General features: G+C 39.5%; 2 protein-coding genes across 2 annotated transcripts; both read left to right on the top strand.

Annotated features, from left to right (window-relative positions):
- Positions 1 to 419: 419 nt before the first annotated feature.
- LOC106943248 (centrosomal protein of 162 kDa-like) lies at positions 420 to 10,794 on the top strand. Its single transcript, XM_015026574.1, has 6 exons — positions 420 to 736; positions 1,537 to 1,669; positions 7,615 to 7,756; positions 7,841 to 7,939; positions 9,565 to 9,699; positions 9,944 to 10,794. Exons 1-6 carry the CDS (start codon positions 589 to 591, stop codon positions 10,214 to 10,216), a joined length of 930 nt encoding a protein of 309 aa, XP_014882060.1. The 5' UTR covers positions 420 to 588; the 3' UTR covers positions 10,217 to 10,794.
- Positions 10,795 to 11,616: 822 nt separating this feature from the next.
- LOC106943249 (centrosomal protein of 162 kDa-like) lies at positions 11,617 to 14,910 on the top strand. The gene is made up of 4 exons (XM_015026575.1): positions 11,617 to 11,872; positions 11,957 to 12,055; positions 13,681 to 13,815; positions 14,060 to 14,910. The coding sequence occupies exons 1-4, from the start codon at positions 11,717 to 11,719 to the stop codon at positions 14,330 to 14,332; spliced, it is 663 nt and encodes a 220-aa protein (XP_014882061.1). The 5' UTR covers positions 11,617 to 11,716; the 3' UTR covers positions 14,333 to 14,910.
- Positions 14,911 to 15,254: the final 344 nt, after the last annotated feature.

Below are 15,254 nucleotides of genomic sequence, written 5' to 3'. Positions count from 1 at the left end.
CATTATGGAAAATAATGAACTTTATCACAATATGCTAATTTTTTGAGAATGACCTGTAAACATTACATTTTGCCAAATGGTGTAATCAAAATTATTAAGCAAATATACATCAGAATTGTATAGAATATACTTTATTTACTTTATTAATATAGCTCTATGGTGAAACAGTCCTTCAGTGCCTTCGAACTATAATAAGGTCTATTATGAAATCATATAATAGATCTTCTGCATGTTTGGTTCTGGATTCAGACCAGACCAGAACCAGAAGACCTGAAAGGTCTGGGAGGTTGATACAACAGCAGCAGATCTTTATTATTGTAATGTAGATTAGATTGGATCCATCAATGTAATGTAAAACTTCAGTGATTGATAAACTAACTTCTCCCAGATCTGTGGGGAGTTTGCAATGGGGATGAATACTTTTGCCTATAAACTTGTTCCCCCGTCCAGGCACAGCCGCACCAGCACCAAGCTGAGGCGGCATTTGGAGGCCGGATCGAGCGGCTGAACCAGGAGCTGGCCACTAAGAGCCGCAGCATTCAGGAGCTGAGCCGGACCATAGAGAGGCTGCAGAGGGAGCGCAGGAGCATGCTGTCTATGCCACGCCAGCGATCAGAGAGCCACTCAGCAGAGAGCAGAGCCCAGGAATCTTCTGCTGCAGCAGACGGCAGCACACAGGCAGGAAGATTTCCTGCAGCTCAGTATGAGAAGACTTACCAGCCTTCTGTGTTCACAGGTCTGCTCTCATATAGTCCTATATATATAGTCCAGTTTCATATAGTCCTACAGCAACTAGAAGCCAAACTAGACCCTTCTCAGCTTCTCTCCTTCACGCGCGCCCTCTCCCCAGTACCCTCTCCTTCTTTGCTCCCCTGCTGCCCCCTTCTAACGATACGCTAGTCCTGTAAACACATGAGGGTGCACAGACTTTGACCGTGATTTGGACACAGCAAAAACGCATACATTGTGCATGGTTACACACAAAATAAGTGTATGTAACCACGCATACACTGCATATGCAGTATGGTGGTTACATACCATGCATACACGGTATGCGTGGTATGACTTATTTTGACAAGTCAAGTTTATTTTGACTTGTCAAAATAAACCCCTAAATGCCTTGTATCCTTATGACAGGACACGTGTTGGCTACACATCAGTGGCTTTAGATTTAGTTTCTGAGTTGACCAGTCAGAAATATTCCAGAAAAATAATACTGGCATGTCAAAACGAGCTCAAGTCGCTCTCTGGATATTTTTGGCTCGGAAAAAGCCTTTCCTAACATTACTGGTCGAATGCGGTGTCAATCAAAAGGGGAGGTTCTAGACTGCCCAATAAAAGTGTCATAGTGGACACCGGCAGAGTTTAAACACTTAAATCTCAGTCCCGGAAAAACGGCACCAGACGTTCCAGTGTGGGTTAAGGGGTTAACTATTAAATGATTACAAAATTAATTATAATTTAATGAGGCAGTAGAGGTCATGAGGTCAGTCTGCTTTTGACTTCCCGTCTGATGGATGTCCCTCCTGCTGTCAGGAAGCCATGTCTCTGAGCTGCAGCAGGAGAACGAGGCTCTGAGTCGGCATGTGGAATTGCTTCAGCAGCAGAGTAAGCAGGAGAAGGAGGAACTGAAGGCCAACGCTGTTCAGGCAAAGGAGGAACTGTTCAGGTCTGTACATCTGAATCAATCAATCAATCTACAGGGGCCTCATGCATGAAAGAGTGCACAGTTTTCACACTAAAAATTGTCTTGCGGACAAATTTAGAAAATTTAGAAAAGTGTGGCGCACAAAAAAATTCAGATGTATAAAGCGCTGCATACACACACACACCTTTCCTTTATAAATTCCAATTTGTGGGAAATAGAGTGCAGCTGCTGGTCCACCCTGTCACATGTCAATTAGTATAAATCCCCGGAAGCTGCCACCATGTGAAGCAATAACCATGGCAACAGTCCTTGCTTGTATCAGTATTTAAAATAATAATTATATATTTTATTTAAAAGGTGTTTTTAGGGCACATAAGGTCGTCTCACAGAAATTAAAAATAATAAATTTTAAAGAAAAAATTCCAAATTAAAGACATCCATGCTTGTTTGTACCGCAGAGCGTTCAGCCAGGATTTAAAGGCAGACAATGTAATTGTAAATAGTGGACGTTTATTCTAAACAGAGGAATCGTGTATAGGTTGGTTGCCCACTAAAATAATGGAGATGATAAACAGTGATGTCAGTAACGCGTTACTTAGTAACACATTACTGAAGTCGAACACATTACTGACGTCGAACACATTACTGACGTCGAACCACTTTTTTCAGTAACGATTAGCGTTGCTATTTCAAATCCAGTAGTCAGACTACAGTTACTTATCAAAATCACTTTGCGTTACTGTGCGTTACTAATTTCTTTTGTCATTTAATTTTTATTTCTTCTACACACCACCCTACACACGCAGTTATCACACGCTGTTGATAACTATCAACAGCGACAGAAACATAAATAATGGAGGGAGGAGGGAGATACGCATTTTGTTGCTGATAAAACAGGAACTATTTTTGTTTACATGACATTTTTTTCCCCCCTCCTATGTACACAAGTGCACAGGCGTCATCTCTATTTTCTATTTTCGCTTGCCAAGTCCCATTATAAGCAGCTTCGGACATGTTTTTTTTTTTTTTTTTTTTTTTTTTTTTTTTCGAAAGTCGCTTGCAGATTTAATGAGGCGCTGCTTGCGGTTTTTCGCCTTGCAAATAAGCAGACATAAAACCCAGAATTTGTCTGACATCCAGTTAGTTTTAGTCAGGCTCTCCCTGTCCATCATTTCCCGGATGATCCGTTCGCTGTGTCTTTAAGAAGCTCAACATCATTCATATTACCTGTGAATGACTTCGAGCTTTGCGTTGCGCTCCAAAAAACTGAAAACGTCGAGACTAATATGAACAACGCACGTGTCCGTAAAGTTGTGCAACTAAACGCCATTATAATATTATCTTAATATTAATATTATTAATATTAAGATAAGTGTCAGAAATCTGTGCAGCGGGACATCTGAGTTGTAGAGTGGCAGGAGGAGCTCTGTGCGCTGCCCTCTGACACCAAACGCAGGGCTGTAACACACAACCTGGACGATGGGGTGGGAGGGGGAGTGTAAAATCCTATTTATAATTTTCCAGACAAATACGGGAACACACATAACCATGCACACATTACTAAAGTTTTTTTCTTTTTGTACTGTTGTAATTATTAAACAATCTCCCCTTCAGTTCAACCGTATAAATGGAGACACATTGTTGATGTTACTACTATAAAATAACTTGCAATTAAGTATTGGCAAAGATCAATGTAATTTTCACAGGTGGCAGAGCGTTGTTTTTAGCATCTGTTGAAAGTACCGTATTTTCCGAGTGCGGAAAATACGGTACTTTCAGCGCACCTAAAAACCTTCAATTTCATCAAAAGCTGACAGTGCGCCTTATAAACCTTATATATGGACCAATATTGAGCCACAACAGGTCTACAGTAAGCAACCACCGACTTCATTTTCCCCCGTAGAAGAAGAAGCGCACGGTGCATGCTGTCAGCTCGCTGGTTTGTAATCTACTAATAAAGTTTGACTGACCTATCTACCTACTGACCGTCTAGAATCAGGAGAACGTGGTGCAAAATGACCTGCAGATGTGTAGAACATTTAGCACCACGTTCTACACGAACATGCTGTGCGCAAATGGAGAAGGGCGACCATCGTCCGGCCACGCCCCGGCCCAGTCGCGGAAGGCTCTCCTCGCCAACTGGAGTCTGTTTTGTTGACATTCCGTTTAGTGCAGCTCCATCTAGTGGATGCATAATGTAACTCCAGCCTCTAGCGTCTAGTATAGTGCGGAAAATATGGTAACTAAAAAGTTACTTTTAATGTAACTTAGTTACTTTAGGAGATTACTCCTTTTCTAGGAGTAATCAGTTATCCAATTAAAGTTATTTTTTCAAAGTAATTATGCCATCACTGGTCATAAAGCTGGGATGGCTCAACTGTCTGACATGTCAGCAGTTCCAGCTACACTGGAATGTAGCTGTTAGTTCTGCGCTAATAAACGCTAATACACTCTAAAAAGTGTATTTGTGCTGCAGTTCATCTTATGGACTTATTTACATTAATTTCACTTAATTATTTTGCTTTTGTTATGACAACTTACTGTTTTGTGTTCATTTAACTCAAAACTTAAAGGAACTTTTCACTTTGACTTTACTTAAAACAATTGAGTTCAATGCCAGTTTGGTATCCTCCGTCTGACCAACTCAATTTATTATGATCATCCAACTCAATTTGCTAAGTTTTTATAACATAAGGAGGTTTAACATGACAAATTTAAGTCCCTCTTACTCTAATCTAGCTTTTTTCAGCTGTGTAAGAAATCATTTCCCCCCATATTACAGCCTTCAGGGCATCCCATCCCAATCGATCTACTTCACCATTATCATTTTCCTCTATATCAGACTATCTCCTCTTTTACTTCACTAATTAGACCCTTGTTATTTAATATTCCTTCATTTAGTCTCCACAAAGTACTTTTCTTTCTGCTGTTCAGGTGAATCATTCATAAATTGATCAGAGACATCTGATATCAATCCTACATCCTACTCTATGTAGTTCTCTCATTTGTTAGCATATAATTGATTATATGCTAGAATTGATTCTGGAATAAACACCATGTGGTTTTGAATAGTGGGTATAATCCTGATCTAAGGGGTGAAATTCTCTCCATATATCTAGAATTACCATTTCTGACATCATGGTGTTCATACTGATTTGTTTTTTTATTCTTTTTTTTTTTTTTTTTTATCAATCCTATAATTTAACACGACGTTAAAGTCCCCAATACGTATTGTCCCCAATACGTATTGTATTGCTTCCAAATTAATGAGATCAAATATTTTCTTAAAGTATCTTGTCACTTTCTGGAGGGGCATATACAATTATATATAATTATAGTAGTGTAATTAACTGATTTTCCAATTTGCCCTTTATCATTAGGTATCTTTATCCCTTTCAGCATTTCGAACTTTACATTATTTGAAATCAATGTCATAACTCCTTTCAATGTCATAACTTGTTACTATGACATTGAGTCATAACTCCATTGGCGTGTGGAAGCGGATCTTTCGGTCTTTCAGAGTCTTTTTAATCCCGGAGTAGGATTTGCATTTTTCTATTATCTCGTTCTACTATCTCCCCTCGACTTGGATTTTCTTTTTCCATGCTTTTGTCACAATTTCTTCTTTGGTTTTGTATAAGAAAATTGACCTGGTGGCCCCGGGTGGTGGTTTCTTTCCGAGGCTTTTATGAGCCCGCTGGATCTGCAGCTCACGGTGGAGTATCCACTAGGGTTGCCACCCGTCCCGTAAAATTCGGAACCGTCCCGTAATTGGTTGTTAAATGTAACAAATCGTGTCCCGTATCGGTTTAATACGGGACGCAATTTCTTCCGTATTCTACAAATGTGTATGTGTAATAATAAAAAAGTAGTAGGCTGCCCCAGTCATTGTTTCACTCACGGTGTTGGTGTTGCGATATTGTGCCCAACTGGGTAACACACAATGACCGACACGCTGCCGCTGGTGCTACTCTCCACCATTTCTGAACTGATTCATTGTCTTGCAGCGCCTGTCGTGTCCTTCGGTTAGCTTCTCTCGTAATTATTATTTTCTTTGCTGTTTTAAGAGACTCAGAATGGCGTCCTTTGCTTCCGTGCTGCACTCTTCCAACTCTGCTATACGGCCCTGCGCCTCAGTGATGTTCTGTTGTTGTTTCTGTATTTCCACATTGTTCTGTGCCCCTTTTCTCTCAATTTCTTCTTTAAAACCCATAAATTCTTCACCTCTTCTTTGAATTTGTCTTTGAATTTTACGAGGTCCTCTGTAGAGAATAAAATCATTAACTTCTGGCTCGTTGTATTTTCTTGTCCTCCCGGACTCAATGATGCCATGCGTAGGAATAAAAGCCACATAGAGATGACAGTCATACATTTTCAGAATTTATTCCAACATTTAAAAGTATAAAATCACATTGACAACACAGACACTTCAAACACACTAAAACAGACATTCATTTACCTGAGACAAATAGAAATGAAGAAAGACAGAAGGAAAGAAAGAAAGGCAAAGACATCTTTGGGGAGTTGCAAAAGCAAATCTGGTTTGTTCCTCACGTGCACAAATTTTTATAGTAAAGGCGTATTCTTCTCTTTAATTTATTCAAATAAGGCGTATCTTTGCTCATCCAAACAGGAGCTGTCTCGGACCCTCTTAAAAGTTAGAAACTCCCTACAATTTGTTTTCAAGATCAAACATCTTGAAAACATCTAAGCAAAGTAGAAGCAGAGCTTTTTCCTTCGCTGGCCTGAACTCATGATGTTTTATGGCCTTTCACAGATCAGTGTGAAAGCTGGAATTTCTCCTGATTCTTTCCCACACAGACAAAGATCAGAAGATCAGAAGATCTAGCAGGCAATCTGCTGTAACTACAGGTAACTACATAGAGCAGAGCAGCATAGAGCATAGGGCTGCTGTTATTAATCTGAAAACTATAATTAGGCTATTTCAATCAAGACATATTGTTAACAACTAGGAGAGATTACAAATTAAATTATGTGTTTTACAAACTGCATTCAGTGTTACATCAGCTGTTTAAATCTCATCAAGGTGGTCAAAAGAGTCACGACCCCCTGTGAATGTCTGCTCAGTCCACTAGCTGTGTTCTAAATTACAGAGAACTACACGCCAAGTTATTTTAATTCAACTTATGTTTCAATAAAAATATCCTACATAAGAGATTGTGCTGTTTGAACCATGGATATAATTTGGAGCGAATTTTCTTATTTAAAACACTAGTAATTTTATCTAATATTGAACATGGTTAAGTTTTTACAACTAGCATATTTTAAATTTATTTTCTTAATACCTCCTTCACCTCCTTTTTGAAGTCTCAAATTTCCACCATGAGGGGTGTTTAGCCCCTCTAGCACGGCCTGGAGCTGCTTCGAGTCACCGCTTTCTTATTCCATTTGCTCAAATTTGGAGTCGTGTTCTTTGGGCATTTTCTTCCTTACGCTTCTCTGCTTTACACCCTCCACTTATTTTGTGTCTGATTCAAGTCTTGTTTTAACTAATTTCTTTGCTTTAGGGAGGGTTTTTGTTTCTTTGACAAAGGAGCTCGATCTTATGCTGCCTTCTTGCTCCGCGTCCACCGGAAGTCTTTATTTTATTTATTTTGTAAATGTGGTTCAATTTCATCATTTATGTTTAAAATCATGAAATGAGTTTGATGTTTCTTGGTATAAAAAAAATTCTGAAATTAATTTCAGAATGCACTGAATACACTGATTTCAGTGTATACAGTGTTGATAATGGTTTATACTAATAAAGAGAGTGGTGGTGAGTTTTAGCACTTTGTAGTTTGTTATTGTCCACAAAAAAAGCCACACATTTTCATGGCAGGTAAAAAGTTTGCGTATACTTTCACCTGTAAAATATGTCGCTGCACCTTTTTGTATATGTACACTTAATACACGAGGCTCCAGATCACCACTGTGATTAAACATAGTTGAATGGGATTTTGCAGGCTGAAAGAAGAATTTGCAGAGCAGCTCTCCTGTGTGAAGGCTGAACACCTCAGGGTGTTGGAGCGTCTGCAAGCCACCCATGCCCTGGAGCACTCATCCTCCAAGGTGGCAGAACTGAGCAATAAGCTCAACAGCCAGGAGGTACAGGTTCACTCACCCACCAGCGTAATTTTAGTCCCAAGGTGAAAATCTATTCTATTGCTTCAGCTCCCCATCTTCTCTCAGGTAGCAATGAAACACCTGCAGCAGCAGCTGAAGGAGCTGCAGGAATGTAAAGAGGCTCTCTCCATCTCCAGGCGCAGAGAAGAAGTTCTGCAGAAGCAGGTGAGCAGCTTGTTTTCTGCAGGTTCTACCAGTCCCCTGCTCCTCAGTATTGATTGAGGAGAGCCTCAATCAATACTATTGTAAAAGTTTACAATAGTATTGATTGAGGCTCTCCTGTGTGAAGGCTGAACAGGAGGTATAAGTATTTATACCTCACCAACTTCCTCATATTACAGCTCCATTGGTTTTTAGTATTTTCTTCAGTTAATGGTCTCTGTAGTTTCTGTCCATTTGTGGTCAGCACCTTGTAAAGCCACATTTAGCAGCAGTTCTCTCTTTACCAGCTTTGGACATCTGCGGAACACCCTGCAGCATCTCCACAAAAAATTTTTGCGTGGCTGCCGCACTTTTTCATGGCAGGTAAAAACTTTGTGTATATTCAAAATATGGAGACGCACAGTAGCTTATTTCTTTTATTGAGGGGTATGTGTGTTCACAGTGTTTCTCGTCTGACCTACACTAATATAGTGTAGGTAAAAAGTATTTGATCACACATCCAAATTATCGGAACAGGTGTTCCATCACTTCCATGGCCACAGGCGTATAAAATCAAGCACCTAAGCATGCAGAATGCATGCTTAGGTGCATTCTACATGCACCTAAGCAATGAAACACCATGACTCTTCCAACAGTTCCAAGAGGAACAGTCATGTTCCTCTTCCAACATGACTGTCATGAATGAATGTCTTTATGGACCTTGTTGCTTTGTGCTCTGGTGCACAGAGTCTGGTGTGAATGAGCTTGACTGGCGTGCACACATCCTGACCTCAACCTTTGGTTCAATTAGAGCGGAGACTGAGAGCCAGGCTGTATGTGACCTTGCAAATATGCTTTTGGAAGAATGGTCAAAAATCCCCATAAATTCTCCTGTGGACAGCCTTCCCAGAAGAGCTGAAGCTGTTCTAGCTATAAAGGGTTTACCAACGCCATATGGATTAGATGTCACTTAAGCTCATATGCGAGTCAAAGCATGTGAGCCTTGACTTGTGAGAAAATGTGGCAAATAGAAGAGAATAAAAGTGGAAGAGTGGCAAATAGAAAACCAATGTAAATATTTAAAAATACATCAAACACTATATTGCCAAAATACTGCCAATACATATATTGGCAGCATGTGTATTGCCAATGTGTATTGATTACCAATTATTGTTGGTAATCAGGACCTGCATCGTTTCGTGTTTGGCTTGTGTAATTCTTAATAATTGTGATCAACAATTTATTATGGAAATTCTTAACTATTGTTGCGGTTACAGTCAAATATCTCATGAATAACCTTTTTTTCTATGACATGCAATCTTGAATTATAATTAAATGATCAAATCAATTAAATTATGATCAAGTTAAATGGAATACACAAAACATAACTTCAAGACTATCTTGACCATCTACAGAGTACACAGAATCTACTGTACACAACAGTCTAAAACTGACTAAAATCAGTTTTAGATTTTTTTTAAATTTCTTTTGTAAAAGTAAGCCTGTAGTAAACAACCTGAACTGGGTGTACGCTCATCTGTAATGAGGGAATGACTAATGTCTGCTTTACATTAGTCTGCTTTACATGCTGCTGTGTCAGCATCAGGACTTCACCTCCTTGCTTACTCTAATGTTCTGCTCATGCTTAGTTAACCAGGTTGCTGCAGGAGCTGAAGGAAGCTAAAGAAGCTCAGAGCTCTGAGGTGAAACTTCTTTGCAGTCTGGAGAGGAAGATCATTAGCATGGAGCTCAGACATGAGCATAGAGAGAAGGAGCTGCAGCAGGTACCACAACACACACTTTATCTATTAGATGCTGACTTGTTTCTCTGCTGGCGTCCAAGCTGCCAGGACATGCAACACAAAGCAAAGCACTGAGACCGTGCTTTGCTTCTGTTATTCCTAAAGCCAAAAGCACCTGTCACGATAACTCCTGACAATAGCCATTCAAACTGGATAGAGAAATATCATGATTATTTAATATATCCAGATATTAGCTGGAGGTCTGGATGTGACCTGTCTTTTGCAGGTTGTTGCCGAAACGTTTCAGATGTCAACGGCTGACCTGCAGTCAGAAGTGGAGCGGTGGCGGCGCCTGGCTCAGGACAAGAACAGAGAACTGGACGCTTTCCGCTCAGAGCTGGACTCCATACTGGACATCCTGAGACATCTGCAGAAACACGGCGCGAACCATGGAAACTTCACCTTGCAGAGTTTGCATTGTAATGTTAGCCAGAACATAGAAGACACTGTTCTGTTCTCAGCTGAACAGAGACAGGCATTTTCAGGTTTTAGTATCTAATTTAATATGTATTAAAAAAAAAAAAAACATCATATATAATGCGCACGTGTATGCAGCCTGTTGCGGTTACTCCTCTCATTGTTTGATTTTAAAAAAAAAATATTTTAAATATTTTTCAATTATTTTATTTCACCACTTTATTTTACTTTAGTCAACAATGTTGACTAAAAAAGTCATCTTTTTTTCTTCATTGTTGAGATACTTTTTATACTCTGCTGAGCGCAACAAGTTGGCCATTGCTTACACCAGGGATCAGCTGATTGGGCTGAAACCAGCAGCCCAATCAGCTGATCGGTAGCAGTATGGTAGCACTGTTTGTGCTACTGTAAATCCGTGGCACTGCCAAAGGCTGGATTTCAGCCTGATTTAGTCATTTCTTCATTTTGTCTCTTGTTGTAAACCTCCTCGCAGAAGTGTGCACTACAGATCACCATTTTAGTAGACTGTTGGTGGTGAATTATCACCAACAGTTTTTCTGTGCTGAAAATTGTTCAATACCATGTCTTCAATACAATTAGACATATCCTTGTCTAATAAGTGCTTAATAAGTAAAAGATCTAAATTAAACTAACACTCCAGTGAAGTATCAGTTTCATAAATCCCCATTTTCTGCTTCTTTTGCTGAAATTAAGCAGTTTTTTCACACTTTACTGTGAAACNAGAGAACTACACGCCAAGTTATTTTAATTCAACTTATGTTTCAATAAAAATATCCTACATAAGAGATTGTGCTGTTTGAACCATGGATATAATTTGGAGCGAATTTTCTTATTTAAAACACTAGTAATTTTATCTAATATTGAACATGGTTAAGTTTTTACAACTAGCATATTTTAAATTTATTTTCTTAATACCTCCTTCACCTCCTTTTTGAAGTCTCAAATTTCCACCATGAGGGGTGTTTAGCCCCTCTAGCACGGCCTGGAGCTGCTTCGAGTCACCGCTTTCTTATTCCATTTGCTCAAATTTGGAGTCGTGTTCTTTGGGCATTTTCTTCCTTACGCTTCTCTGCTTTACACCCTCCACTTATTTTGTGTCTGATTCAAGTCTTGTTTTAACTAATTTCTTTGCTTTAGGGAGGGTTTTTGTTTCTTTGACAAAGGAGCTCGATCTTATGCTGCCTTCTTGCTCCGCGTCCACCGGAAGTCTTTATTTTATTTATTTTGTAAATGTGGTTCAATTTCATCATTTATGTTTAAAATCATGAAATGAGTTTGATGTTTCTTGGTATAAAAAAAATTCTGAAATTAATTTCAGAATGCACTGAATACACTGATTTCAGTGTATACAGTGTTGATAATGGTTTATACTAATAAAGAGAGTGGTGGTGAGTTTTAGCACTTTGTAGTTTGTTATTGTCCACAAAAAAAGCCACACATTTTCATGGCAGGTAAAAAGTTTGCGTATACTTTCACCTGTAAAATATGTCGCTGCACCTTTTTGTATATGTACACTTAATACACGAGGCTCCAGATCACCACTGTGATTAAACATAGTTGAATGGGATTTTGCAGGCTGAAAGAAGAATTTGCAGAGCAGCTCTCCTGTGTGAAGGCTGAACACCTCAGGGTGTTGGAGCGTCTGCAAGCCACCCATGCCCTGGAGCACTCATCCTCCAAGGTGGCAGAACTGAGCAATAAGCTCAACAGCCAGGAGGTACAGGTTCACTCACCCACCAGCGTAATTTTAGTCCCAAGGTGAAAATCTATTCTATTGCTTCAGCTCCCCATCTTCTCTCAGGTAGCAATGAAACACCTGCAGCAGCAGCTGAAGGAGCTGCAGGAATGTAAAGAGGCTCTCTCCATCTCCAGGCGCAGAGAAGAAGTTCTGCAGAAGCAGGTGAGCAGCTTGTTTTCTGCAGGTTCTACCAGTCCCCTGCTCCTCAGTATTGATTGAGGAGAGCCTCAATCAATACTATTGTAAAAGTTTACAATAGTATTGATTGAGGCTCTCCTGTGTGAAGGCTGAACAGGAGGTATAAGTATTTATACCTCACCAACTTCCTCATATTACAGCTCCATTGGTTTTTAGTATTTTCTTCAGTTAATGGTCTCTGTAGTTTCTGTCCATTTGTGGTCAGCACCTTGTAAAGCCACATTTAGCAGCAGTTCTCTCTTTACCAGCTTTGGACATCTGCGGAACACCCTGCAGCATCTCCACAAAAAATTTTTGCGTGGCTGCCGCACTTTTTCATGGCAGGTAAAAACTTTGTGTATATTCAAAATATGGAGACGCACAGTAGCTTATTTCTTTTATTGAGGGGTATGTGTGTTCACAGTGTTTCTCGTCTGACCTACACTAATATAGTGTAGGTAAAAAGTATTTGATCACACATCCAAATTATCGGAACAGGTGTTCCATCACTTCCATGGCCACAGGCGTATAAAATCAAGCACCTAAGCATGCAGAATGCATGCTTAGGTGCATTCTACATGCACCTAAGCAATGAAACACCATGACTCTTCCAACAGTTCCAAGAGGAACAGTCATGTTCCTCTTCCAACATGACTGTCATGAATGAATGTCTTTATGGACCTTGTTGCTTTGTGCTCTGGTGCACAGAGTCTGGTGTGAATGAGCTTGACTGGCGTGCACACATCCTGACCTCAACCTTTGGTTCAATTAGAGCGGAGACTGAGAGCCAGGCTGTATGTGACCTTGCAAATATGCTTTTGGAAGAATGGTCAAAAATCCCCATAAATTCTCCTGTGGACAGCCTTCCCAGAAGAGCTGAAGCTGTTCTAGCTATAAAGGGTTTACCAACGCCATATGGATTAGATGTCACTTAAGCTCATATGCGAGTCAAAGCATGTGAGCCTTGACTTGTGAGAAAATGTGGCAAATAGAAGAGAATAAAAGTGGAAGAGTGGCAAATAGAAAACCAATGTAAATATTTAAAAATACATCAAACACTATATTGCCAAAATACTGCCAATACATATATTGGCAGCATGTGTATTGCCAATGTGTATTGATTACCAATTATTGTTGGTAATCAGGACCTGCATCGTTTCGTGTTTGGCTTGTGTAATTCTTAATAATTGTGATCAACAATTTATTATGGAAATTCTTAACTATTGTTGCGGTTACAGTCAAATATCTCATGAATAACCTCTTTTTCTATGCCATGTAATCTTGAATTATAAGTAAATGATCAAATCAATTAAATTATGATCAAGTTAAATGGAATACACAAAACATAACTTCAAGACTATCTTGACCATCTACAGAGTACACAGAATCTACTGTACACAACAGTCTAAAACTGACTAAAATCAGTTTTAGATTTTTTTTAAATTTCTTTTGTAAAAGTAAGCCTGTAGTAAACAACCTGAACTGGGTGTACGCTCATCTGTAATGAGGGAATGACTAATGTCTGCTTTACATTAGTCTGCTTTACATGCTGCTGTGTCAGCATCAGGACTTCACCTCCTTGCTTACTCTAATGTTCTGCTCATGCTTAGTTAACCAGGTTGCTGCAGGAGCTGAAGGAAGCTAAAGAAGCTCAGAGCTCTGAGGTGAAACTTCTTTGCAGTCTGGAGAGGAAGATCATTAGCATGGAGCTCAGACATGAGCATAGAGAGAAGGAGCTGCAGCAGGTACCACAACACACACTTTATCTATTAGATGCTGACTTGTTTCTCTGCTGGCGTCCAAGCTGCCAGGACATGCAACACAAAGCAAAGCACTGAGACCGTGCTTTGCTTCTGTTATTCCTAAAGCCAAAAGCACCTGTCACGATAACTCCTGACAATAGCCATTCAAACTGGATAGAGAAATATCATGATTATTTAATATATCCAGATATTAGCTGGAGGTCTGGATGTGACCTGTCTTTTGCAGGTTGTTGCCGAAACGTTTCAGATGTCAACGGCTGACCTGCAGTCAGAAGTGGAGCGGTGGCGGCGCCTGGCTCAGGACAAGAACAGAGAACTGGACGCTTTCCGCTCAGAGCTGGACTCCATACTGGACATCCTGAGACATCTGCAGAAACACGGCGCGAACCATGGAAACTTCACCTTGCAGAGTTTGCATTGTAATGTTAGCCAGAACATAGAAGACACTGTTCTGTTCTCAGCTGAACAGAGACAGGCATTTTCAGGTTTTAGTATCTAATTTAATATGTATTAAAAAAAAAAAAAACATCATATATAATGCGCACGTGTATGCAGCCTGTTGCGGTTACTCCTCTCATTGTTTGATTTTAAAAAAAAAATATTTTAAATATTTTTCAATTATTTTATTTCACCACTTTATTTTACTTTAGTCAACAATGTTGACTAAAAAAGTCATCTTTTTTTCTTCATTGTTGAGATACTTTTTATACTCTGCTGAGCGCAACAAGTTGGCCATTGCTTACACCAGGGATCAGCTGATTGGGCTGAAACCAGCAGCCCAATCAGCTGATCGGTAGCAGTATGGTAGCACTGTTTGTGCTACTGTAAATCCGTGGCACTGCCAAAGGCTGGATTTCAGCCTGATTTAGTCATTTCTTCATTTTGTCTCTTGTTGTAAACCTCCTCGCAGAAGTGTGCACTACAGATCACCATTTTAGTAGACTGTTGGTGGTGAATTATCACCAACAGTTTTTCTGTGCTGAAAATTGTTCAATACCATGTCTTCAATACAATTAGACATATCCTTGTCTAATAAGTGCTTAATAAGTAAAAGATCTAAATTAAACTAACACTCCAGTGAAGTATCAGTTTCATAAATCCCCATTTTCTGCTTCTTTTGCTGAAATTAAGCAGTTTTTTCACACTTTACTGTGAAACGTTGTACATGTTCTAGTCCAAAACCTTTTTTCAAGTATTCTGAGGTGTTAAAAGAAAATTAACAATCGTTCCATTTTTCTGTTCTGTCACTGAGATAAAGTTACTTTTCCCACCTTTGCTCTAACTCCATTCAAACATGCCATACTGGCATGTTTTAAATTGTTTTTACACTTACAAAGGTAAAAACACAAAACCACAAATCTTCCTTCTGATGAGATCACAAGACTGTTTCCAGAGCATTCAGCTGGAATAGCAGAACCAAA

Source organism: Poecilia latipinna, unplaced genomic scaffold (assembly GCF_001443285.1).
Source record: "Poecilia latipinna isolate Pla-1442-1.1 unplaced genomic scaffold, P_latipinna-1.0 Scaffold5043, whole genome shotgun sequence".
Lineage (NCBI taxonomy): Eukaryota > Metazoa > Chordata > Actinopteri > Cyprinodontiformes > Poeciliidae > Poecilia > Poecilia latipinna.
This window is presented reverse-complemented; position numbering and strand designations above follow the sequence as displayed.